Source organism: Parambassis ranga, chromosome 5 (assembly GCF_900634625.1).
Source record: "Parambassis ranga chromosome 5, fParRan2.1, whole genome shotgun sequence".
NCBI lineage: Eukaryota > Metazoa > Chordata > Actinopteri > Ambassidae > Parambassis > Parambassis ranga.
In genome coordinates this window covers 22,654,749-22,682,264 of record NC_041026.1, presented here as the reverse complement: position 1 = coordinate 22,682,264, position 27,516 = coordinate 22,654,749, and the positions used below count along the sequence as shown (strand labels likewise).

General features: G+C 41.6%; 1 protein-coding gene across 4 annotated transcripts in view; it reads left to right on the top strand.

Annotated features, from left to right (window-relative positions):
* Positions 1-26,097, top strand: part of kif21b (kinesin family member 21B) — a 52,921-nt gene extending 26,824 nt beyond the window's left edge. Inside the window, exons 9-34 of one of the 4 annotated variants that reach the window (XM_028405431.1) lie at positions 617-806; positions 956-1,019; positions 1,282-1,512; positions 2,266-2,389; positions 2,472-2,607; positions 2,766-2,954; positions 3,030-3,229; positions 3,309-3,416; positions 3,829-4,145; positions 4,514-4,697; positions 4,985-5,188; positions 5,297-5,398; positions 5,674-5,839; positions 6,009-6,069; positions 6,228-6,276; positions 6,837-7,081; positions 7,732-7,800; positions 7,929-8,039; positions 11,205-11,243; positions 15,813-15,949; positions 16,368-16,548; positions 16,806-16,970; positions 17,458-17,575; positions 17,692-17,862; positions 22,051-22,250; positions 23,872-26,097. In XM_028405431.1, coding sequence (XP_028261232.1) covers positions 617-806; positions 956-1,019; positions 1,282-1,512; positions 2,266-2,389; positions 2,472-2,607; positions 2,766-2,954; positions 3,030-3,229; positions 3,309-3,416; positions 3,829-4,145; positions 4,514-4,697; positions 4,985-5,188; positions 5,297-5,398; positions 5,674-5,839; positions 6,009-6,069; positions 6,228-6,276; positions 6,837-7,081; positions 7,732-7,800; positions 7,929-8,039; positions 11,205-11,243; positions 15,813-15,949; positions 16,368-16,548; positions 16,806-16,970; positions 17,458-17,575; positions 17,692-17,862; positions 22,051-22,250; positions 23,872-23,920 — 3,810 coding nt within the window. In that variant the 3' untranslated portion in view covers positions 23,921-26,097. Of the gene's footprint in view, positions 1-616; positions 807-955; positions 1,020-1,281; positions 1,513-2,265; positions 2,390-2,471; positions 2,608-2,765; positions 2,955-3,029; positions 3,230-3,308; positions 3,417-3,828; positions 4,146-4,513; positions 4,698-4,984; positions 5,189-5,296; positions 5,399-5,673; positions 5,840-6,008; positions 6,070-6,227; positions 6,277-6,836; positions 7,082-7,731; positions 7,801-7,928; positions 8,040-11,204; positions 11,244-15,812; positions 15,950-16,367; positions 16,549-16,805; positions 16,971-17,457; positions 17,576-17,691; positions 17,863-22,050; positions 22,251-22,702; positions 22,833-23,871 lie in introns of those variants that run through there. The other 3 variants (XM_028405428.1, XM_028405432.1, XM_028405429.1) reach the window with 3 other exon arrangements.
* The last annotated feature ends 1,419 nt before the right edge of the window (positions 26,098-27,516 follow it).

The following is a 27,516-nucleotide window of genomic DNA, read 5'->3' as shown; positions in this document are numbered from 1 at the left end:
GCAAACAGAGCCCGTCTGTGAGTGAGATTAATTGATGTAAGGTCAGCATTTGCTAAATGTGGTGTACAGAAAAAACACTGGGTTCCTCCAGCTGAATGTATTGTGCTGTAGAGAGTGTGTTATGAACTGAGGAAATGTGAGAATAGATTAAAAAATTCAAAAACATCTCTTCAGCTTTGACCTCGGGCGCTCTGAAAAGCGAGCAGTCATTCAGCAGGGTTGTCAGTCTCTCACTGGGTTAAGATTGTTACCAGAGCTACTAGAGTGAAGTGACTATGGTGAGGGACTGCGAGCTGACCTCGATGTAATAAGAGATGTGATGTGACTTGAGTCTAGAAGTAATGGACTGTTGGACGCATGGCATGACTGGATTAAATAGTGACTCTTTGTTCCACGCTTACACAACAGGATTTTTTCAGTGTTAAGCATTCGAAACGCAACAATAGTTACAAAGTCATTTTGAACAATAGGACTGTGTTTGGTTGGGCTGCAGTCCATGTGTACATACAGATGTAGGATCCGTTTGTGTTTCAGGCTTTTCGTCCCTTCTGATACCTTTAAACATTTGTATGTTTTTGGGCATTTGTTATTCATGCTGGCTCTTTGCTCTGCTCAGGGGAAGCGTGTAGCATGTGAGGACGGTTCAGAGGGCTACAGCGACCTGTACCAGGAGAACGCCATGTTGCAGAGAGAAAGTGACACGCTGCGCCTCAGGGTGAAGGCCATGCAGGAGACCATCGACCACCTTAACACTCGTGTAACACATCTGCTGGCCAATGAGGTCAGCAACCTGCTCCTTAAGTCAAGTAAGTGAGAGGGACACTTAATTACTTCAGGTTCAAACACCACATGACCTCTATTAATATTACACTCTCACTCTCTTTTATTTAAATTATTTATGTTCTGTTATGTTGCATTGTGGTCATCTGATTTCACTTTAATCTTTGACCTCTAGGTGAGGGCAATGAGGAGATTGGGACTCTAATCCAGAAGTATATTCGAGAGGTTGAAGAACTTAGGTAAGAGCTCCAGACCTTTTTCTTCAGAGTTTGTCCTGAATGAGGGTGCTACATCCTCCTAATCTACATAGGCATTTGGATCAGGAACTGCAAGCATTGCCCTCATAGGCCACACCAATGGTTAATAAATGGGGCCGCCTATTCTGTGGAACTTTCTGTTTATGCAACATGCCCCAACACCAGCATACTCTTGGCCACTTCAGTTTGTGGAGTCCTCATGAGGGAACTGATTGTCTCTATGTGTCTCCTCTTCTTTTGTCAGAACCAAACTTCTTGAAAGTGAGGCCATGAATGAGTCACTGCGACGACAGGTGGCCCGACTTTCCTGTCGTTCGCCGTTCCCTGCCTCCACCCTCAGCCCCGCTCCCGGACACCCCCCTGGCTCCTCACCTGTGTCCATGTCCATGGAGGCTGAGATGACGGATGTGCTACGCCGGGCCAAGCTGGACATCGAGCGGTTGAAGAAGAAGGAGAGGAGGCAGAGGAGGATGAGGTGATGAGGGGGCACAGATGATTTCTATCCCCATTAAAACAAAATAAAATAATATGAAAGAAATTTAGATTTAAATCACTGGGAATGTAAAGTCCACAGAAGAAGACAAGAAGCTGTGATCATGGCCTTATTAAGTTAAATTAAGTTCAATTGCTCTTGTCATGCTCCGTCTATGACCCTGTGCATGTTTTTACAACTTAAAGATGACATAAGTACATTATATTTCCAGCCTGCACATTTCTCATTACTTCTCCCTTTAAGAGCCACATCACAAGTCCATTAGAGCATTGGGACGGCCAGCTCCCAAACAGAGTTGGGATGCCGCCAATGCTGAGTAGTAATGCTGGCATGGACACAAAATGGTCCAGGGCAGTCGGCCATTGGGTCATGAGGGAGAAGAGTACACAGCCGAACAGGCTAATTGAGGTCTAATGGCTTAGAGATGAAGGTAGATGAACAAGAATTTAGAGCTCAGTTGGGTTATACATGCTGTTAAAGAGCGAGTAAAGGGGAGAATAAAATTGGTAATAAAAGTTAAGAGCTAGAAGAGCATGATGGGAGTCGATGAGCTGAAGAAGACTTTGCTGATGACTTCAGGCTGGGGTCTGGTTTTGCAGTACATTAATCACTTAGCAACACGATAGTGGTGGAGGTTTGGGGTGTTGTTGCAAACTGATCTGACGTTTTTTAAAAGCCCTTCTGTGTTTTTATTGTATATTTTGGGTCTATCGCCATGCGTTTCTCTTTCTGTAGTCCTGAGCTGGAGAAAGGTCTGAAGAAACGCGTCAAGCTGCATACTCACGAGAACGGAGAGAACAGGCAAAACGGTGAAAACGGACAGAACGGAGAGATCGATTCAGATGACAACTACACTGAGGTGACGTGTACATATGTTGGCAATTATAAGCATTTATATAAACAGAGCAAAGTCTGATGTAGATGTGTTTTTCTGTGTGTAGGACATCATGTCTCCACTGCAGGAGGAGAGCGGTTGTGATGAAGATGAAGGGGAGGATGAGGAGGAGGGCAGGGAGGAAGATGAGTTTGACAGTGATGAGAGCCTGGTGGATTCAGACTCAGACTCTGATGAGAAAGGTGTGTTTCTGACATGAGCCAGTAAATGCCAGTTTGAAGTTTAGGCTTGATGTCATTAAGAATAATAACAGTCAGTTTAGACTTGGGAGTTTGACAGCCAAGTTTTGAACTTTTTCTTTTGATATACATAACCATACTTAAAACCCTTCAACCTGCAGCCAACTTTCAGGCAGACCTGGCAGACCTGACCTGTGAGATTGAGATCAAACAGAAGCTGATAGATGAGCTGGAGAACAGCCAGCGAAGGTTGCTGATGCTAAAGCTGCAGTATGAGGAGAAGCTCATTCTACTGCAAAACAAGATCAGAGACACTCAGCTGGAGAGAGACCGTGTGCTGCAGAACCTCAGTGAGTTTAGTGAAAGGTGTCACACAAACTAAAGCAACACAACAAGCAGATTAACATTATGCTGTTGTTGTGCAGTGTCCATGGAGAACTACACAGAGGAGAAAGCCAACAAGGTCAAGCAGGAGTACGAGAAACGTCTTAAGGAGATGAACCGTGACCTGCTCAAGTTACAAGCGGCACAAAAGGAGCACGCACGTCTCCTCAAAAACCAGGGGCGGTACGAGCGAGAACTGAAGAAACTTCAAGCCGAAGTCAATGACATGAAGAAGGCCAAGGTAAGCGGATAGAAAAGAAAGTCATTAGAGGCGAAGAGGAGGAAGGATATTGTTTCAATCAGGCATTCATTCTGTGCAGGTGGCACTGATGAAGCAGATGAAGGAGGAGCAGCAGAGGAGGAGGATGGTGGAGGCAAAAAGGAACCGAGAGATTGCCCAACTCAAGAAGGAGCAGAGACGACAAGAGGTTAGGCACCATTTGTGTATGTGTTACATGTGATATGTGTGCTCTCTTATTGGTCCACAGTTTAAGGCTCACAGGTGAGACAGCTGAGAAGTACAATATGAGAGGAGGTGCATGTGAACTGTATATGTTAGAGCTGTTTTCATCATATTTACTGTACTTAGAATCCCTCTTGGTGAGGTGTTGGTCATGTGAATGCACAGTCAAGTCTCCATCTTTCAACCAGGCACACTGAAAACCTGACTTAAAGTACACAGTTAACTTCCATCTTTGTTTTCGCTGAAGGAGAGCATGTATTAATAAGCATGGAAGAATTTACACTCTCATACTCTGGGCGATTCTTAAATCTTAAATCCCTTAAAGATCAACACTTTCTAAGCCTGTTGTGCCTCTCTCTCTTCTCACTGCACATCAGTATCAGATTCGAGCTTTGGAGTCTCAGAAGCGGCAGCAGGAGCTGGTGCTGCGCAGGAAGACCCAGGAGGTGACTGCCCTGCGGCGCCTGGCCAAGCCCATGTCAGATCGCGTGGCGGGACGTGTGGCTCGATGGAACCAAACTCCTTTGGTTACTGACTCTGGAGCTGAGTTATCAGCCAGCACTACAGCCAGCAGCTCTGAACCAGAGACTGGGAGGACAGTCAGCGGGCTGGTGCGGCAGTGGAACAACAAGAACAGCGTGTACGGATACCTGGGAGAGAGCGAGGGGAGCATGAATGGAACACGGGTCATTGGGTAAGATGAGATTGTGTTGGCAATGTTCAAGCTCTACTGTACTTACCTATAGTTATCTTTGGCCCTATTCAGTCTGCCAGCTCAAATCCATTTTCCAGACAAGAACATGTGAACCAAATTAAGTTTGATGGTGATTTCAGATGGGATATCAATTGGATTTCAACATGTCTCCCACTCTGGACTCTGCTCACCCAAATCCCATTTAACTTCATCAACATTAGACCAGTTACACTGAGCACTGAGCAGAATCCAAGGGTGCAATCAGAGCACTATGTGGAGTCAGTGGACAGATGCCTAAATAAATTTGTGGAGTGGTCTTTGATTTATGAATGAACTTGTTGCTGCTTGTTCTTCTCCTCTCCTCTCAGAAGTAGAAAGAAGTTGCAGCGTAAGCCAGCAGGCCTGGGCAGCATTGGTGCTGCAGGCAGAGCCAGCAGCTTCTCCAAGTCAGCTCGTCAGAAGTGGCAAACCCTTGAGCGCCGCATCATGGACATTGTCATGCAGAGAATGACTATCTCTAATGTTGAAGCTGACATGGATCGTCTCATCAAGGTAGAGATGGCACACGGGGGGAGGGGGGGGGGGGGGTGGGGTGGTAGGGTCAGATGAGGAATCAGGTGACAGTTTCTAGACTTACATCAGCAGGTTTTTTGAGTCACTTCATCTTAGTTGTCAACAAGTGAAATCCAAGTTCTTCCTTCCTCCTTTTCTTAAAGTTAAACTATAAGATACTATAGGACATTGTTGCACTGCTAATGAAGAAATCCTATTGGAAAAAAAAAGCAAATCGAATTCTTTAAATAAGTAACGCTGATTACTTTGTGTTTTTGATGAGTTAGAAACGAGAGGAGCTAACTGCCCAGCAGGAAGCACTCTCACATAAGCGGGAGGTACTGATGGCAGAGGGGGAGGGGCCGGAAGCTGAGGACCGCCTCCTTCAGGAAATTAATGAGGATATTGAGGTGCTGAATGCCAATATAGACTACATTAACGACAGTCTGTCTGACTGCCAGGCCACCATTGTACAGATAGAGGAGACCAAGGTATGAAGGCACACACACACAGACATGCACACACACGCACAGGTCCATACTTGCTGTGATAATTGACAGGACTCCTTCAGTGACACCTAGTTTTGTGTTTTCCTGCAGGATGAGCTGGACTCAGTGGATACCTCAGTTGTGATTAGCTCCTGCTCTTTGGCTGAAGCGCGCCACCTGCTGGACCACTTCCTGAAGGCCTCCATCGATAAGGTGAGATCTGTGGAAAAACACACAAGAGGCACGGTGATAAGTGATGTTATAGACTTTAATATATAACAAAAATAATACGTATAAACAGACTGATTAGTGTGGATGCAGGAAATGATGGTGATGGTAATAGGAATGGTTGCAGTGCCATCTAGTGGTACTTCTTGATACAAAACACTATTTTAATTTTAAGTCCTATATCCTTTGGGATTACTTGTCTAAATGTTCAGTATAACATTATTACATTATAATGGACATTATTGAATGCTTGTGGGCAGAGTTTACAGGTGGCTCAGAAGGAGGCTCAAATCCGACTGCTTGAAGGCCAGCTGAGGCAGACAGATGTGATTGGCTCGTCCCACAATCACATGATCCTTGATGCTCTGCGAGAAAAGGCAGAGTACATCCCTGAACTTCAGGCTCTCATCCACAATGTGCAGCAAGGTGAGGGAGGACTTCTGTGAGAGAGAACAGACATATGCCTTCTTCTTCTCTTGTTTTTTCATAGTGCATGTTATTGAACTGCACTGCTTTCCCGTATTGGCACAGGGACATAATATCCTGGTTAAAGTATACAGTATATGGTTGTGTGACGAGTTTTGCATACTTACAGAAAATGGTTATGCCAGCACAGACGAGGAGCCCTCTGAGTTCAGCCAGGCCTCTGACAGCAGGTGAGTTTGCTTGCCCAATCAACCTTCTGGATACACCACATCTCATCCTGGCCCTGTTTATACTACAAAACTTTACAGAAAAAACAACATTGAGTACATTGAGTAAAAATGTCAGTACTGTCAGTATGTCTCTAACACTTCTTCTCTCCTTCCTTCAGTGTGTCTCAGATGAAGGAGTCCAACAGCCAGGACGATTTCAAAATAAAGGTATGGCAGGCTTGTGTTGTTTAGTGTGTATCGTATCTCTGACATTGCATTTTATACTGTGATTGTCAGATGTGTCTAAATAAGCAATGTTTGCACCATAATTGCACTATTATAGTGTGTACTGCCGCCTTTTGTCAGAGTGTCTGCCCTTTCTGTTTGTGACCACAAGGTGGCAGTACAAGCAAACACGAGCAAAAATGATACTCCTTCATGCAGCCTGATGTTGGAGGAAACATTGGTTTAACACTAGTTCCTGTTGTGATTATGTTGTTGCCTTTGTTTCAGCTTTTTTTTCACCACACAGCCTTTGTTTGACCCAAGAATGTCTGACCCAGATGAATTAGCACTGTATTGCTTCTAGCTTGTTTGTTTTATAGTACTGCTTTTACATTCTCGTTGCACTTTTCCCTGATGAATGGTGCTTTCAGGCTGTATCTTAATTTCCTCCTGTGCTTCTAATTAAATCCAATCATTATTTTTATGCCTGGGTTTTTTCCTGTGCTGCTGTCTTTTCTTCTCTGGTCATCTCCATAACAAATGTTTCACATCTTTTAACCCAGCTGGAGCCTCGTCTGTCAGCTCAGATGAAGGCTGTGTCTGCGGAATACCTCGGCCCCATCCTGGACCCCTCATCGGGCAGCAAGCAGCAGCACATCACCAAGTCTCTGGCTTCATTGACGGACATCCAGGAGGACGGCCTGAGTCTGGTTCCTGGGAATCTAGGGTTCAGCTTGGCCCTACGTGAACCCTACCACAGGGACCGGGCGTCCCGAACCATCAGCCTACCCATCAGAGGGCACACGTTGTAAGTTATTAGTGAGGCAGTATGTTGGGTGGGAGGTTTAGCTTTTTATGTGTGTGAGCCCTATCAGCTCTTAAGCAGCATCAGAACTATTATCACATTGCTTTTAGCACCATTAGATTTTAGATAACTAGTTAAACTGTTTATCTACTACATTTACATAATAGTGAAGCTATTTACTCATTAGCTATTCATTAATCATTTATTCATTATTCTCAGCTAAATGCCAACCACTTTTCATGCACTTTAAATTGCAATCATAGCGCAATTCTTTGACTTTATTATCCTTAAAATGGAAATTATTTTTTTACATTTAAAATGTGAAAAGTAGTTTCACTTATTACACTTATTACCTAAAAACTCAACAAAGTTTATTTTTCCACACTTACATCCTGAAAGACACTGTACATGAAAAGACATTTTCATAGGTTTTGAAGATCATCTTGTTAGCTTTAGGATGAAGATGTCAATGAATTAGCATCAGTCCTCAGAGATGGCAATCCCAGCTCTAATTTGAATGGAAGAAAATAGTGCCTTTAAAATGCATAAGACCTTATCTCATATATTTCCCTCAGTTTATTCTCCTTTGTGCCTATCACCTGTGTACTGTGCACCCTGCTTAGTTTGCTTGCATTTGTTTATGTGTGTGTCAGTCCCAGGCAGTCTCGCGGCTATGACACTTCCCCTATTACAAGAAGAAAATCTTACGACCGTGCATACAGGTACATGCAATGCTCCACTTCAAGTGTTTGTATGCTGATGGACCACATTGTTTGACTGTGGGATGTAATTCATTCTAAACCTTCTTGTTCTCCCTCATCTTTGACCTATGCCTTCTCTTTCTTATCAGGCCCACTGATGGCTACACTCCCCCCTCCTCCCCTCCTCTGAGGACCAGGAATGACCGCAATGTCTTCTCTCGGCTCACCAGCAACCAAACGCAAGGTTCTGCCCTGGACAAGTGAGTGCAGACACACACACGCACACACTTGTGTCCTTTTGTCTCCACGTTCTCATCCAATCAATTCAGTTGCACTTTAAACCATTCTCGTCTTTTATTTTCTTCTCTTCCATGGTTTAAGATCTGCACTGTTTCTGTAGATAGGCTGAAGGTCAGGTCTTTTGAAAGGAAAGTGCTTTTGTCAATAGTTTAAATGTACCTTTTTAGACTGCAGTATTCCAGCTGCTTATCTCCAGATGAATAGCTCTCAGACAAAGAGACTTTTTTTTGGCATTAATGTAGACCCCGTAGGGACAAATGGTGCAAAGATTTACAGAAACCAGGTGTTTAACACGTTAAGAGCCTGCAACGTATCAGGGTGTACAGTCACTGCAATGGGCCTCTAGTCCATATGTTTAGAATGTACTGTGAAACAAATGGAAATCAGGAAGGAAGCAGCTCTTTTCTGTTGCTTGAAGGCAGCCAGTGTGGAGTACGATATATGATACAATATCAGTGTTGAAATGATGTGGAGTAAATAATTCTGGCTTATTCTCATATTCCTGAAAAAGATTGTATTACTACTAAGCTGCTGGCTAATGATAATTCATATTAGCGTTTATATGCAGCTGTGCATAAGAGTGCACTGTAGCCCCTTCAAAATGTCATTTTAACTAGTTCCACATGTTCTCCTTCAACACTGCACAGCTTCCATCTTTTATTCCTTCAACCACTTTGTGAAAAGATGTATTTGAACATACCCAATGTTTGTGTTCAGTGTAATGCAATAGCACCAGCCTACAACAAATCTTATCTTGTAATATTCAGGTTTGTTGACATTGTGTCAGACAGAATTTCATTGTAATTCATGGTATTTTTTTCTGGGTGTTGTTGTGATATTGAATGGGCCCTTTCATTTTTTTCATCCTGTATGCATACATAAAGTGAATTGTGTAATCTTAATATCTTACATCAGATGGAAGGATGATGCATATGACATGCTAATGTCTGCACAGAACACGGTGGAGTAACTGGTCTTTTCCTTCCTGCTCACAATCAATTTCAAGTGTTCGCTCTGACAAATGTCAGCAGTTAATTTCAGGCAGCATTTGCCTCAGCTCTCAAGTTGTTTGATTTCTGATCTTTATTAATCTGCAGCGTTTCTCAGCTTGGTGGACCCCTAATTGCTAGCTAGAATGTTTGTGAAATGAGGCAGGGTGTTGTCTTGCCCTGCAGTATGTATTTTCATGTGTTGTGTGCGCTGGAGGCCGTGGGTCCTCATTACCTGGCCCAAGGCTAGTTAAATAAGCTGGCTCCTGTCATCTTTCCATGCAGCTGTTGTCATAGGTAGCCATTCTAGGCTAGGATATTTGTGTTGAGGGTGTTTTTTTAAGATTCCCACAGGAGAGGCCTTCCTATAGAGCATAATGAGGAAGGGAGAGATGGAGTGAGTTTGTGTTTTTCCTAGGGATGCTGGAAATATTTGTATTGTTTCACATGTTGTCACGTTGTCATTGCACTTATTTGCATCAAGTCTTATTTACTTTGGTTTTATTATCATTGACCAAACGGATACTTAATTTATCATCACAAACAAATCCAAACTTTAAGGTACGAGTTTGTTAAATAGAGAGATAGAGAGCGAGTGTTATAGTCATGTATGAATTCCATGTGGCAACAGATCCTGTCACATCAGAAGCTGTGCAAAGAAAGAATATGCCATTCTTTAGGATGTCTGTTAAGTTCACAAAGTCTATTTATATGCATTCTTGAGACTGTGACTGCGCTGTATTTCATCTTCTTCTGGTTCATGTTTGAGCAGACTGGTTGCCTCTGAGACTGGGATCAAGCATTTGACACGGATTTGAAAGACAAATGAGGACTCACAAGATGAATTTAAAACAAAGTTTTCTTGTCATCCTGGATAAAGAGGCTTTGAATCCCACATCTGTTTTTTTAATTCACTTTTGCATCCTCCAAAACCAATGAATTTTAAAAGGATTTTGTGTTGAGAGCTAGATAACACTATGCTAATAGCGGCCAGTAAATACCAAGAAATGCAGGAACTGCTGTCACCTTTGAACACTGTGCTTCCCTCCAGACATTTCTGGACCTTTTTATTTTATTATTACATGCTCACAGTGAAAAGCCCATGTCCTCATGGTGACAAACCTCAGGATATGAAATATTAACGATATAATAACAGTTTTACTGCACTGTTACACACAGAGCGGCTCTTATGGAGGTGTGGGTGTGGCCTGGATATATTCCCTTCTGTTAACCCTGTTTGTCGTCCTATATGCCTTTTCTGTACTAATACCCTGAATATGGCTGGAAAGAGTAGACCTATAGGAGAGGCCGCATAGTCATACAGAGAGGACAGAAAGGTGTGCCGTCCTCTGACCTTTCTGTATGACAGTCCTCTCATCAGCACCTCCTACCTGAATTTTTCCCTTTTCTGTCTTTGCTTTGTTCAACCAGAACTTTTGACATTTTGGGAAATACACTTTTCTAGCAGATGGTTAAATAAGGTTGCCACCACTGTCTTGTGTTGTACAGATGCGGAGTTCTATATACCCTAGGCACTGGAAGTCAGTATAAAAATGATTAAAGCCAAAATACAGAACAACAATCCATTCACTGCAGCATTATATTTATACAGAATACTGGAGTTGGTATAGTAGGATCTCTGACTCCCATAACATCTCAAACAACAACAGGTAATCCAATCTTTTTGAGCTTTAGAGGTTATTTAGCAGAGCAGGTAGACGCTCAATCCTTTATATGATATCGGCTCAACTCAGTGCTGGTTGTAATGTGAAAAGTCAGTGTTCTATGTATTTCCCCAAATATCAAACTACATTTTAAACCTAAAACTTTCAATGTTGGCTCTTACTTTGTGGAGAGGTGCAGTGAGTGCCTGTAGTAAAACATCACACATACAACCTGTTCAGTGGTTATCTTTGAGAAGAAGCATGGAAAACCCTGATAATCACTACACAGGCTTTATTGTTTACTGAACTTTCCTGCCAGTTTGCTCACTGCTTTATATCTAAATCCCTCTCACTAGCTACTCCTCCCTTTTAACCCTTTTTGCCAGTAACCCTTCTGTCTTCTCTTAGCCTGGTTAACCCTTTCCTCTTCCCACCCTGCCCCTCCCTCTCCTTGCTCCTCTTCTGCCTCCAGGTCGGATGACAGCGACTCCTCGCTCTCCGAGGTGCTCAGGTAGAGGAACCGTGTCTGTCACTGTCTGTTTTTTCCATTTTGTCCGTTAACTCTCATGGTGTCATCTCTTTCACCTCCTTCTTTTTGTTCCTTCATTGGTAGAGTTGCTGTGGTGCATGTGTTAACCACAGGAGGCTTTTCTTACGTATCTATGAATGTGTTTCTCTGTGGACACATGTAATACCTGAATGAACCATAGCACTTTTTTTCAGGCTGCAGAAAATCATATGCGAAATGATTAATCACCTGCACAGCCAGCATGGTCAGACATGTGTTGATGTGGTAACTGTAGTTTCTGTAAAGACAGCAGTATTTATATAGGGGTTTCAGATACATAAAATAAAGGATGCTAACACATTTCAATTTGAGAATTAGATGAGAAGATCACTTTTACATGAACAAAGGAGTAGCTGTAGGTGGAAACAGCTTCTACTCACGGTTACCCATTTAACCCATATTAAGTGTAAGCGAGCTGATGTCCAGGCTTTATCAGTAGAAAAATATTTCTATAATATATAAATAATGGTTAAATGTTACATTTATCACTATTCTCAGCTGACTGATTTGCAATTATTATTTATTTTAGGTTGAACAGTGGTTATAAATTAATGACAGATTTTTCAATTTTATCAATCACTTCTATTTATGTACACACACACACTCACACATACACATACACACTAATAGATGCACATTTCACCAAGGCCCTTCTGTCTGTTTGTACTGCAGTGAGGACACGCTGATCTACCCCCATGTTTTCATTAGTGCTGGTCTCTTGGGTCTTGGTCTTGCAACATCCATTAGCAGCCCTTACAGAGTGCATAACACAGCACACTATGATATCTTCCACAGATGCTGATAGAATTGGAACACTTTTTGCCATTTGAATGCATCTCACCACTGTAGGACACGAGTGAGTGCTGCATTAAGCAGCATTAGTATATGTGTCTTATGTATGTTTTTTTTAAAGACTAAGGACGGTGTTCAGACTGGTGCATTGTAGTTACTTGGCAGGTATATATAGTTGGAAGGTGATATTTTATTTTTTTTTTTATTTTAGATACTGTATTAATCCCAGAGGGAAATTCGTTACGGCTGCTGCACAAGCAGTGTCATACAATGACTAGCAAGGCGCGCCACAGGCTAGGGTCTTGCCCAAGAACACAACACACAACAGTCACACACATACATACACACACACACAGAAAACACTTTTTTATATATATATATATATATATATATATATATATATATATATATATATATATATATATATATATATATATATATATATATATATATATATATATATATATATATATATATATATATATATATATATATACACTCAACAAAAATATAAACGCAACACTTTTGTTTTTGCTCCCATGTTTCATGAGATGGACTTGAAGATCTAAACTTCATTCCAGATACACAATATTACCATTCCTCTCAAACATTGTTCACAAATCTGTCTAAATGTGTGATAGTGAGCACTTCTGCTTTGCTGAGATAATCCATCCCACCTCACAGGTGTGCCACATCAAGATGCTGATCTGACATCATGATTAGTGCACAGGTGTACCTCAAACTGCCCACAATAAAAGGCCACCCTGAAATGTGCAGTTTTGTCTCACAGCAAAATGCCACAGATGCCACAAGCATTGAGGGAGCGTGCAATTGGCATGCTGACAGCAGGAATGTCAACCAGATCTGTTGCTCGTGCATTGAATGTTCATTTCTCCACCATAAGCCGTCTCCAAAGGCGTTTCAGAGAATATGGCAGTACATCCAACCGGCCTCACAACCGCAGACCACGAGTAACCACACCAGCCCAGGACCTCCACATCCAGCAGGTTCACCTCCGAGATCGTCTGAGACCAGCCACTCAGACAGCTGCTGAAACAATTGGTTTGCATAACCAAACAATTTCTGCACAAACTGTCAGAAACCGTCTCAGGGAAGCTCAACTGCATGCTCGTCGTCCTCATCGGGGTCTTAACCTGACTCCAGATCGTCGCCGTAACAGACTTGAGTGGGCAAATGCTCACATTCGATGGCATCTAGCACGTTGGAGAGGTGTTCTCTTCATGGATGAATCTCGGTTTACATTGTTCAGGGCAGATGGCAGACAGCGTGTGTGGCGTTGTGTGGGTGAGCGCTTTGCTGATGTCAATGTTGTGGATCGAGTGGCCCATGGTGGTGGTGGGGTCATGGTATGGGCAGGCATCTGTTATGGACGAAGAACACAGGTGCATTTTATTGATGGCATTTTGAATGCACAGAGATACCGTGATGAGATCCTGAGGCCCATTGTTGTGCCATACATCCATGAACATCACCTCATGTTTCAGCAAGATAATGCATGGCCCCATGTTGCAAGGATCTGTACACAATTCTTGGAAGCTGAAAATGTCCCAGTTCTTGCATGGCCAGCATACTCACCGGACATGTCACCCATTGAACATGTTTGGGATGTGCTTGACCGGCGTATACGACAGCGTGCACCAGTTCCCACTAATATCCAGCAACTTCGCACAGCCATTGAAGAGGAGTGGACCAACATTCCACAGGCCACAATAGACAATCTGATAAACTCTATGCGAAGAAGATGTGTTGCACTGCATGAGGCAAATGGTGGTCACACCAGATACTGACTGGTTCTGAGTCCCCAGACCGCCAATAAAGCAGAAACAAAATGCACATTTCAGGGTGGCCTTTTATTGTGGGCAGTTTAAGGTACACCTGTGCACTAATCATGATGTCAGATCAGCATCTTGATGTGGCACACCTGTGAGGTGGGATGGATTATCTCAGCAAAGCAGAAGTGCTCACTATCACACATTTAGACAGATTTGTGAACAATGTTTGAGAGGAATGGTAATATTGTGTATCTGGAATGAAGTTTAGATCTTCAAGTCCATCTCATGAAACATGGGAGCAAAAACAAAAGTGTTGCGTTTATATTTTTGTTGAGTGTATATATATATATATATTTATACACACACACATACACTGTGAAAATATATATATTTTTAATAAAATGAATCTTTAATTGAACACAATCAAGCGGTTTATTATTTATTTATTTATTTATTTTACATAGATTTTAATCGACATAATCAGCCTGAGAGAGTGATAAGGTTCATTTAATGAAATTTGCAAATCACTGCAAACACTCCATCTTTTACAAGTCACCTCACTCCAAAATGGAAGTGGACAAAAAGGACAGACTGCATGTGATTCACTTTGTATACCTGCTATCACAGTCTGGTTTTTACAGCACTGCTGAAGCTGCTAATTCTGTTAACAACTTGCATTGCAGCACTTCCACTCACACACATGTAGCGTTTTCTTTTGACCCCTAGAAGGTGATTGTCTGTGGAGGTGCTGAAAGTCACCTGAATGGGTGCTGCATGTGATGGTGATGATGATATCTTCGGATGCTGTTCTAGGAGTTTATTTTCAGGCTGCTGTGGGGTCAGTCTTTCAGGCTGTTGTGAGCTTTTTCTGTGCAAGTCGGCTCTCTTTTTTGTTTTGGGATAGTTGTCACATGCATGCAGCCTTTTTTCTCTGGCTGGTGAATGGATTTTGTCATTTTTCGTTGGCACCGTAAAAAAGATGCAATTTGGATTAGTGTTTGATTTTTTTTTGATGTGATGTGTGTACTTTTAATGCATTTGTGTGTGTTTCACACTTGGATGTCAGTGCTCACACAGAAGAAGAGCATGTTGTCATCCTTGACATGTTTTGAAACACATTCTTCTGTATTTCAGTCACTGTGCAGAAACAAATCTGTCTTGATTTTTGTGTGTAATCATAGATTTTCTTTCCCCTCCTCACATCTTCAGGCGCTCTCACACTCTCTCACATACACACTAACCACTACTCGTGGCCACTGAGGACCAATTTTCCCACAGCCCTCCCTCGTCTTCTCACCCTCTCTCTGCTCCGTCTCACTCTGCTGACTGCTCTCCAGGCACTCTGGGACTCAGGCCTGTCAGTGGGACATAGATTGGGAGGGTGCGGGCGGGAGGCGAAGGTCCAGCTAGAGAGATTGAGTGCACATAATATAGAAGAGGGAGCAAGGGAGAGAGGGGAGTAAGACAGACAAGTTGAATAGGAAAACAGTCCTTGCTGTTGTAGTGCCTTAATTGGGCTGCTTCACAACAGAAAGAAAGAAGGGAGGGGGAGCAGGCAGGCCAAAGAGATGGAGCAGGTGAGCTTTACTTGAAGCAACAGAAAAGTGTGTGTGTGTAAGCTACTGAGATTGTGGGGAGATCTGTGTGCAGAGACATGTCCTGGGTAGCACATCTCCCTTCAGGTGCCTCCTGGGTGAAGACTTAAGATTACATTTAGGTTATGATTATGAATGTAGATCAGTGTGATGCCCTTTGAAGTGATTTGCAGAAGTTTGTATTCATTTGTATGATCATGAAAAGAATTTTTTTGTGTTATTTGTTTCCTTGTGCATGTTGTGCATCAGCCTGTGTGTTTCAGTGCATACTCTGACATCTGAAATCGTCCTCATTAAAGAGACAACACTGTATGCATGTTTGTGAACTGTAGGGGTGTGATCAATCCCATCGGGGGTGTGAAGGGGGGTCGAACGGCACCCCTGCAGTGTCTATCTGTTGCTGAGGGCCATTCAAAGCCGGTCCTGTGTGTGGATGCTACAGATGAGCTGCTGTTCACTGGATCTAAAGGTACACACATCACTGACATGTAATGCAGGAACGCTCTATAAAATGTGTTTCACAGAGCCATGGTGAAAATCTATACTGTTTAGTTTGAAGCGCATAAACAATGAATGGAAATGATTGCAGGGAAAATGTGCTTATTTATTTTCTTCTTAAGAGTAAAATAAACTGATTTAGTATGCAGCTGGAGATAGAAAGCATTTGGCCTAGCTTAGCATAGAGCAGACTAATCAATGTGTCACTCATTTATTTAGGCAGAAATGCCAAAACGGCAGAACTGCAGTCTGTTTAATAATTGCTTAGATCGTTTACTCTGGATCGAAGTAGTGGACTGACCAACTGATTGAAGTTATGATCAGGGATTGGCAATTAAATCAACACCATCCCAGCTGTAACTGCACACATTTCCACTTTCCTCCTCCAGATCGCACCTGTAAGATGTGGAACCTGGTGACAGGGCAGGAGATCGTCACCCTTAAAGGCCACCCGAACAATGTCGTGTCAGTCAAATACTGCCCCTCCTCCTGTCTGGTCTTTTCTGTCTCCACCTCCTACATTAAGGTGTGGGACATCCGTGACTCTGCCAAGTGTGTCCGCACGCTCACGTAAGTTTCCTCCAGATGGAAATGTTTGGAGCTGAAAAATTGTAGTCAGGAGGGATAAAGATGCTCTTAAAGCATATTATATGCTTCTCTTGTTCAGCGATGTGTCTCAAATTGTACAAAGTGACGAGTAAAATAGGGAAATTTGTGAGAAATTCATCCTAAAGTAATGGCACCTGCTCATAAAATGCACTTATTTCCCTGCTACACAGTCATTTTTCATTCTTACCCTCTCTTTCACACTGTCTTTACCCTCACAGTTCATCAGGGCAGGTGGTTTCAGGCGATGCGTGCGCTGGCACCACCACCCGCACAATAACCTTTGCTCAGGGCGAGTGTCAGATCAACCAGATAGCCCTCAACCCTTCAGGATCTGTGCTGTATGCTGCAGCTGGAAACACTGTTCGCATGTGGGACCTCAACAGGTACATTTGTTCATTAATTGATTCATTTAAAAATAAATTCAGATGTTAATAAACCATAAAGCTGATTAACATATGACACAAGAGATTTTAAAAACTGTCAAAACAAAGTGCAGAAACTCAGTGATATGAAGCATGTACATGAGCATGTTTTCTGTAAGGAATCCAGCCTCGGCATCCTGCGGTAACACTGTCTTCTCCCCAGTTTTTGTGCTTCTAGAGGGAAATGATTAACAGATTGAACTAGACAGTTTATGCTCAGGGGCTCAGAACCATTTAATGATGCATGAAAACCCCCCAGAAATGAAAAATGAATGTATTAAACATTTCTTGAGTATCTTCTCTGCCTGTGGCATCACTGTCTCAGCAGTTTTACTTCACTCGCGAGACGGAAAGCGATTTCATTCAGTGACACACGCACCTTGAAAATCAGAATAATGAATTTCGCAGATCTTTGCTTCACCTCCACTGTGTTTATGTGTGTGTTCAGGATGCAGGCGATGGGGAAGCTGACAGGTCACATTGGCTCCGTAATGTGTCTGACAGTGGGACAGTCTCTACTGGGCAAAGACCAAGTGATCACTGGCTCCAAAGACCATTACGTCAAGGTACCATCACACTTACAGATACCAACAAACATCTAGATAATATCTAGTGTCAGATTCAGAATATCATCAAACACGTGACGAAATGTTTTATAGTCTTCTGCTTCCTTTGTCTTCAGGTTTTTGATGTGGCAGAAGGAACTCTGGGTAACGTAGGTCCAACTCATAACTTTGAGCCTCCACATTACGATGGCATCGAGTGTTTGGCCGTGCAGGGAGACGTGCTGTTCAGCGGCTCAAGAGACAACGGCATCAAGAAATGGGAACTGGAGCAGCAGGAGCTCATACAGGTGTGTTTGCATATAGGTTTCTGTTAATGTTTATGATGAGATGACTGTGACATACCAACAGTCAAGGATCATCCACCTAAGATGCACGGAGGACTAGACATGAGACGAAAGGACACAGGCATTTAGCAAAGACTGACCCTCACATCATCACCACTCATCAGACACAGATTAAATGAGACATGTGCCACAGCTGCATCATTTGTCTTCCATTTAGTGATGACTCACCACATCTCTGACCATAGAAGAGTTGATGACAACTCATATGGTTGCTTTTAATTTAATTCACAACATGGCATAATATTCCAGCTCTCTATCATGGCTCTTTAAGTGTGCCCACACCTGTGCCTGCACCCTTCAATAATTCAGGAAGACATCCTTTAAAAAATGATGGACTTAGATCAGTTTCTTAGCAACAGGCATAAAAAAATCCTTTTAAACATTATAAACATTGCATTAATGAAATCAATCTTTGGTTGTAGCTTTGTTCACCTGTGATTCTTTTCTAGTCTGTTGACTCTGACCGGGTTCAGGCTCTGGGTTTCTGTAAAGTGCCTTTAGACAATTCAGATTGAAAAAAGCACTATATAAATAAAATAAAATTTAAAATTGAACGGAATAGTCTGACAATCAGCTCTTTGTTGATGTTGGAGAAATATCTGATCAGATCAGTTTTGATGACCTCTTCATACCTGCATACTACACAAAAACAGCCTTGAAACTGTAGGTAGGGAGACACAGACTATATACAGACTGCTGAGAGGAAAACAAAACCAGCCCAAAACATTCCCACAAGAGTGTATAAAGTGAAAGGATGTGGAGATTTCTCAAAGGTTACCTGCCCGTTACTCGAGCTTTCTTGACAGCGACATTGAAAAGCTTTGCTGCCGGTTGAGTGTTCGGTAGGTGGACAGCTCCCTGTCACCAGAGTGCTGCCTTCATGTCTTGTGTTACCCAGAGTGCTCTCTCTGTGCACACTATCAACAGTGTTATCGTGTGTAATGTGCCAGGAAAGCACTGTGTCAACATCAGGGTGTTAGAGGCACACAGAGGAAAAGTCGCTGTGTGCGCATGTGTTGACCCCTTGTGGTGTCTCTTGTGTAACCTCTGTTGTCTGTATATGGTAATAATGCATAATAATACACCTTGTGGGTGGATGAGGCTCGGCCATTTGCATGCACAGTAATATGCATATTAAGTAGCACTTTCTCAAGTTGTTTAGCATGTTTGTTTTAACCTTTGTTTATCCGAACAGACAAAACAAGAACACAGGACATTATTATTTCCTTACAAAGGCTGAAATGGCTCAGTCAGTGTTGTGGTCTGTGGCATATAACCTAACCTCATTTGTGCAGCAGCCAACACAATCCATTTTATAGCCTCTCTAACTCAGTAGTCTCTGTCTAATTATGTAATGGGATCAAATTGTGGCTTGGGGTATAATAGAATATATTACAGTAGACTGCCTCCTCTGTCAGGATTGCTGCTGTGAGCTCTTCTTCTCTGACTTCTCTATTTAAATGCGCACTACATTGTATCCTTCAGGGATATGTGAAGCAATTTGTATATAATTACTGTACACTGTAGTCCCTTTTGCTTGATAAATACCTTAACACAACTTCCAAAAACAATTTGAAGTGTGTGTGCATTTTTGCTGGTTTATTGACGTGGTTATGTAACCGTTGTTGTTGTTGCTCTTTAGAAGGTGTTGGAAAGCAAAAACACATTTTTACCTTCAGGTGTAAAGTTGTTACAGACAGTGTTGGAGACACGATGTATATGTGAGAACTTTTTATTTTTGCAGTTTCTGGTCATCATGCAAACCTGCAGTATTACATGAATTTCTCCTTCAACTTTACAGGGAATGGTCACTCATATTTGAGATACTGAATTCCATGTAGACACCTGTCTTGCCGCTTAGCAGCCATCTTGGAAAAGCTTATTTTTTCATGCAGTCTCACAATCTGCTCTCTCCTGTTCATTGCACCTGAAAATGCCTTTTTCAGTGCTTCATGACTTCATGGTTGCTTTAAGCCAGGGCAAAGTCATCAGTCATCAATGCACTTCCATCTACTGTTTGAAGTCATCTGCATCTGCTGCTGCCACTAAAGAGTTGGAGTTTGATTGGCTTATATGCTGTCATAAAGCAGAAAAGTCTTTGTTTTATTGTACTGTAGTGATTAATGCACTAATGCATGTAGTTAAGAGTAGTATAAGTCATATTTGGTATATGCAGTATAATAAATAACTAGGGATTTAGTAGGATTAGTGAATGTATTCATGTATATTTCTTTTTTAAATTAAAAGTAGCTTTGAATGGAAACTCAAACAAAACAAAGCTAATCCTTTTAAGGCTTTTGACATTCACACACAATGTCAGATGTACAGGTGCAGACAACTGACAATCAACAGACAACCTGCTGACATTTACCACAACATTACACAATCCACTAACACTGCACTAATACTTGAATATTGAGGCTAATATAGTTATTTGTAGAACAACTGTCATCAAGATAAGGCAATAGCAGCATGCTGTATAGGCACATATTGAACTCTAATAACTCTAATAATAGGATAAATCTGTGCAGTACAGGTGGTGTTTCTGGTTAAAAGACAAAAATCTGCTTGTATCAGTTTCTTGCATCATGACATGTCTGTAAACATTAAATTCCACAGTGTATAATTAGGCTCATGCTTCATGAGATTAGGCTATAAGAACACCTGGCGGTGCAGTAAGTGAGAATGAGCACAGGTCCATGCAGCAATAGAAGTAAATACAATTTCTGTTCATTTGTACCAACATGAAATTCTCCATTCGTTTTTAAATGTGCATGCCTGTTTATTCAAAGCAGTGTGATCTGCACTGGATTCTCTGGTATGAAGCAAATTATAGCCATTTGATAATGTCACCCTTAATATTTAACACACTCCTGGTCACGCTATTGTTCAGTAAGAATCCCTCAACTTTTTCTAAATATGAAATTATAGTTCTTTGAATAATAGTTTATGTTTGTATGTCAGAACGTCACCACACAAGCCACTGTAGAGTGTAAAACATGCAGAAAAAGCAGCAAACAAATTAGTCTGTGAGATATGTGAAACACTAATGGCAGTGTTAATTTGATTAAAAACAAATCTGCAAAAACTGAAAATCAAAAAATAATAAAACAATGCAGGAAAAAGTAAATTAGCATAAAAAGTAATCTTCCTGTGCACGTATTCCACTGTTTGGTGCTAAATTAATATGCAGTCCAGTTAGATGAGACAAAGAGAATAAGGATTAAAAAAAAACACAGCAGAACTGAAAGGTAAAATAAAACATTGATGAAGCTTTGTGTAAAATCCACACGGCTCTCTGTGAAGGTTTGCTCTGCTGTTAAAGTGATTATGTTTAACATCTCAATGCAGACAGAGTTCACTCTGTTCTTCATGTGTCTCTTAATTCATACAATTATGTGTGATTAAAAGAAACATGATGTCTATTTAGAAGCGTATGTTTGTTTCTGAAAGACAAGGCTGCAGGAATTTTTTGTACAATTCAAACAATAGCACTGGTTAATTAAAAAGCTGAAACATGTTTTATTGATACAGTTGTCAACATTTGAAGTGGATCCAAACTGTTCATCAAAGCTGTCATGAAGTTTGAATGATACCCGTTCATGTCTTAGGACAACATGGAATTTTCTGATCCACTTCAAAGTTCCGTAGATTTCTCTGTAATATGTTAGGCGGAAGTGTGTTGGAAAAATTTAGCATTGTAATTTGAAATGCACAGAAACACTTCTGACACCACCTGCAAACATTTTCTCTGCTGTAGTTCTTTAAAACAGAGCTTCACACTGATGAGATGTGTAAACATATAACACATAATTCCATTCTCAGTCATATATTCTTTCTGCTGAACATACAGCCACACAAGCTAAGAATAACAACATTCAGTCTAAATAGAGCTACTTACTGGGTTTCAACTATACTCATATGTTGCCTAGCAACAATGCTGTGCACTTTTCATTGAAGAAATATCCTGGTTTAGTGGTGATAATTTATATCCATTAAAAATGAAACAATATTTTCCTCTTCTATTTAAAGCAATGCAATAACCCAGATGACTCATACCTGCTGCTGTGTGTCTGATGTATGAACATATGTTTCTTTGACTCTCGGTGTTCTTCTGCTTCCACTCCACAGCAAATTCCCAACGCCCACAAGGACTGGGTGTGTGCTCTGGCATATGTCCCTGGTCGGCCCATGTTGCTGAGCGCCTGTCGGGGTGGCATGCTGAAGGTGTGGAACGTAGACAACTTCACCCCCATAGGAGAGGTCAGAGGTCATGACAGCCCCATTAATGCCATATGTACCAACTCAAGACAGATCTTCACTGCGTCCAGGTAGGTTTCTAAGCTGGTAGTCCACCACCTAAGTACATTGTCGTAATTTAATGTGCTGGCTCAGGTAGCCATAGCAACAGGGATGCAGTCATAAATGAAAAAAATCAGAAAATTTCATTTACAGTACTTGATAGAGTCCTTTGGTGAATCATTCTTTGAAAGTGGCAACTGCAACACACAAACTGCAGTAAGTAAGCTCCCTGCTCCACTAATGAGGGATGATTCTGTCCTCTGCTGTGTCAGGTCTTATCCCTTATGTTTAGTCTTTTTTCTCTTTCAGCGGTTGTGCTTTGACTGGAATAGACTAACTTCCCTCTACTTCCTCTCACCTCTTGCTGTCCTTCTATCATCTTTTTTGTGGGCAAATACTTCCTGTTGTTTGGTTTCTCTGAACCGTTGCCTTCCTCCTCTCCTCCTGTTCCTTACCTCACACTCCTCCCTGGTGATCCCAGTGACTGCAGGGTGAAGTTGTGGAACTATGTACCAGGCTTGACCCCGTGTCTTCCTCGACGGGTCCTGGCCATCAAGGGCCGAGCCACCAGCCTCCCATGACTGCCTCCTCTCTGCTCACCAACCTTCCCCTCCTCTGGTACTCTCTTAACTAATTCCACCTTTTTCTTTCCGTTTTTCCACCCCTGCATGTTTCTCTTTGTTCTTTGTTTATTTTCTGTCCTCCTGCTCATTTTCCTTAGTTTCTGCAGTTTTGCTTTGTGTTCGCAGTTACTGCTTTGCTCTGCCTCGGTTGTGATCATACTTATTGTTAGTTAAGTTGCAGGACAAATTTTAAGCAAGCAACATGTAAGATTCAGCCTGCTGCTCAATGATCAAGAAAACCTTTCACTCATATGGCCTTTATTATTGAATTAATATATAGCTGAGACACATTTTGACGTGTGTCTGGGTTGGCTCATTCAGCATCTCCATCCATCATCTGAACCCGCTTCGTCGGGGTGGACCAGCACACAGAGAATGTGAAAGAGAATGTGAAAGAAAATGAAATTATGTATTATGTTGTGGGTAAAGTTATTACTGCAGGCATGTTGATTGGATTTACTTGTTGCAGAAATGCATGAACCACACTCACTCCTAAACTAAAGGCCCCGTCCACACAAGGCGACCGGCGTATCTGCAAAGGTTTTTGATAGTATGGCCGTTTCATCCACACAGATCCGACGTTTTAGGAGCTCAGAAGTGCTAACTTTTGAAACCAGGTCCCAGAGTGGATACATCTCGTTTCCATGCTTCTGTGTGTATGCCTCATACGCAACTTTTCTAAAATGATTTCTAAAACACAGCGAGCAGCAAGCGGACAGTAACTGTTATGTTTTTAGATCCATGTTATTCTGTTCACATAGCACAAGTTTTGTGTGCATGCAGCATGTCTTCTTGTCTTTTTACTGACACTAGGAAGAAGAGTCTTTAATGAAGTGTGTGGGCATATGTGTGTGTGAAGTGTACTTTGAAGTCAGTGTCTTTGCATTGTGTCTGATGTACAATGAGCTGTTTTAAAAGGGAGGACTGTCTGACTGATGTTCTCTTATTTTCTCTCTTTCCTCTGTTCCCCCTGCTTTGCTCATCATCCCACATTTGTTTGTCTTTCTCTTCCTCTTTTCCCGTCTAGCGACAAGACTGTGAAGATCTGGCTGTCAAAGGTGTGGAGGAAGAGGTGAGAACCGAAGTAACGATGGGTTCTTCGTCATGCCATCTCGCTACAGCCACCGATCTGTGACCTGCTAATAGCACAGAAACGTGACACTAAAATCACAGTTTCCAAGGCAATCAAGGTGTTTCCTTTCTTCATCGCCATGCATCATGACAAAGCAGAGGTAAATTAAGTAGTCAAAGAAAAAAAAAGAGATTTGCCTTTCAGATTTTTTTACTGCCAATTTAAAAGTGCCATTCAGATGTGGTGCTACACGGAAAAGATGAACTGCATCAGCCTGGCTGTGGATACACAGGGCAATTTCTCTCCTGACACGACAACTACCACAGCCTGGTATTAAGTGTCCTTCTGTTCTTTCACCAAGGTTTCTGGCAGTGAAAATCAATCTGCTAAGAGACATCATGTGTCTTTTCTTTGAAAAATAAAGACGTGGGCTGGATTTAAATCCCGAACGGACGCAAACACAAAGCTGGACTCCTACTCCAGACTGTTATTATTGCATTGAACACATTGGACAATCATATGTGTTCATTGCACTTTATCAACAGACTGTTGCTCATCATGGGATGTCACTGGAAAATCACACAAGATACATCACTGTATTCAGTGTTTTACTTCACATCTCCTCCTATTTAGTTTCAAGATGGAAACTACTGGACTACCTGGAGTTATTATTTAAATGGCTGTTGCTAATTTATTGTTTCCCTACCTCAGTTGTTTTGGACGTTGGCTTGAGGTGGGAAGAAACATTCTTACGGGTCTCAGTGTATAAACACCTGGTGCTTGACATTTTGAAGTCTTTATTTAACGTCCTCTTCATCTCTGTGTGGATATGCCCTCTGCGGCCCTCTGGCTATCAGGCCGTCTGGCTGCTGACCTTGCAAACAGGAAAGCACACATCCAGTAGCACAACTGAGGTAGCACTGGTCCTGGAGGACCTGACTGCTCTGTAAAGTGCTAACTGCGGCGAAAATAAGAAACACCCCTGCAGATGCACATGAAGAAGGCAGTCCATATTCTTCTAGGTACTGCATTGAGGCCAAAGTGCCAGATCATTATCTCAACCCACATACGCTGTGTGGCTTAAACCTGCCATTTATCCACACAAATGGTAATAGGAGTCCTGCTATTTTCCGCTTGTTTTCAGCTCTGGTCTTTAAGGTTAGTGACAGTGATAGACTGACCAGCCTTACTGAAGAGACGGCCTCCTTTCTCAGCTACTGAACTTCTCCTGAAAGCCAATTTGATAAGAGGTCTCTCAGCTCCACCAGCTGCTTTTCAGACAAGATTACTTGGGGGGAAAATAGGTCACAACTGAAAGGGATTTTTTTTTTTATTAAAATCCCACTTTTCTTCCACCCAATATTTGCTGCTACACTTACCAGACAGGACTAAACTTCCTGTACTTCGTGCACTGATGTAAAAATCTGTTTGTGGAATATTATGTGTGTCAGCAACACACACACACACATATGCACAACCTGTGGACACATAAATGCAAGATTTCAGTGGATGTTATGGTTATCCATCTCGCCTGATAGGTCTTGACATCCCTCACTGTGTTGATTTAGTGTCTCTTTAATGAAACAAATTCACTGTCTCCACTGACACACATGCACACACACACAGACACACACACACCTACAAGCAACAGTCTTAAAGTCAGCTGCAATTTTTGTTTTCTGACACTTGTGAATACTGAAAATAGCAAGCATTCATATCACTTTATGGACTTTTTAGCTCTTCTACAACAAGCATTCTGAAGCTTCCTGTCACACTGATGTCTTGCCACTCAATTACAAACCCACTTCATGACTGTTTGTATCGCTGTTTAGTTTTGTTCAGATCTGCACTATCCTTCAGGTGGGGAAAAAAGATATTTGGATGATTTAGTGCACTTTTTCATATGAAAGACCCAGAGACAGTATGTTGTTGAATCAAGTGATTGGATCATAAAACAGCTAAAGTTAAAGTACTTTCAAAACTCTGCTCTAATGTGTGAGCATGTACTGCTGCCGTTTCATGCATCCAACAGGACTGTGAAGCTGCTTGTACTCTCCAAAAGCAATTATTGGCATGTTAAAGTTGCATTATGGGGAGTAGTGTCATTACAAATGTTGATGGGGTTAATTTGATGGGTGTATTATTTTGCTATTATTAAAAACTCAGGTAAAGGTTGAAGGATATTTTTGTCAGTCATAACTTCATCCTGTGATTTTAGCTTTTTGAATCAACCAAATGCCTTGTTTGAGACTTTTTTGTTTTTACTTGGGGGAAATGGTACTATCAATGTTTTAGCCCTTTCTTTGTAAAATACTCATTTTCATGTATATTTCTTTTTGCATTCGAGTCCCTTTACTTGCTATATATGTACTGTGCTTCTGTGTACAGAATGTACACTGCTTATATAACATCTTTCCAATCTGGCCAAAGCTGAACGACGAAGATGTGCACTGATTTTTCAGCATAATTACTTGTCTGAAGTATGTGTTATATACTGTGTTTGTATAGGAGTCCTTCTGTAAAACTGGAGTGAATGGTACAAGATGTGGTCAGCAGGGAAATTATCCTCCATAACATATTAGGGAGTATACTTCGACTCTGAGTCCACTGGGCCCCTCACTTGTTACTTATCTGTGCCAATTAGCCAAAATGACCCTGCTTACCAGATCAGCAATGTGTTTCATGTGGTAAAACTGCTAAGACAGCGTATATCTTCTGTTTTTTTTCTTCTTCTTCATGCTCCTACTTATTACTAGAGAAGATCTTGTAGTACTGTAGCTTTAGGGGCTCTGTGTCCTGTGCTTGTACATTTGCTGAAGGATGCATGATGCTAGTGGTGCTGACCAGATGATTGGACATCGTAAATCATAGTCCTTAGGTGAACAAATTCATTCATCCATGTTCTGCCAGTCCAAATTATCAACACCCAAGTAGATTTACTACCAAGATTAAAGATGGATGTGACCGCTTAATACAAAGCATTGAAAGTCAAACAATGCGTCCAAAATCCACACAAGAGAAATGGCCTTATATTAGCCTAACCTTTTCTTGCCCAAAGCTGTGTCTTGTTCCTAAGCCTGTGTCAGCACCACTTCATTATTTAATAATGTGTAAATAGTTGTGTCATACATTTTTAAATATTACAGAGGACGTGAAATTGAGGTTAACTGACAGCTTTCTCATCAGCTGGCCTCATTTTAATCTCTGCAAATGAAGATTTATGGCACCTTGGAAAACACTGTAGAGAACAGGCTGTTTTCCAGATACGTGTGAAGCCAAGGTTTAGACTTAGTTTACAAAGAATTGGTTAACGAGTCCCAAACAAGGCTTTAACCACTGAAAGTGTATTTGTTTCAATCTACAGTAGATTTAGAAATCAATGATGTTAAACTTCTGCTGATATTATTATGTAACATAACAGTTAACACATAAAAACACAGTCCCCTGCCTTTAAACTTTGAAGTTCCCTTTTATATTACCTGAGACCAGAGACAGGACGATAAAGTCTACTGACCATCACTCTATTCTTTGCAAAAACACAAATTCCTTATAAAATGTCCTTGACCATTCGCTAACCCTCACTACTCTGAGATACTGTTA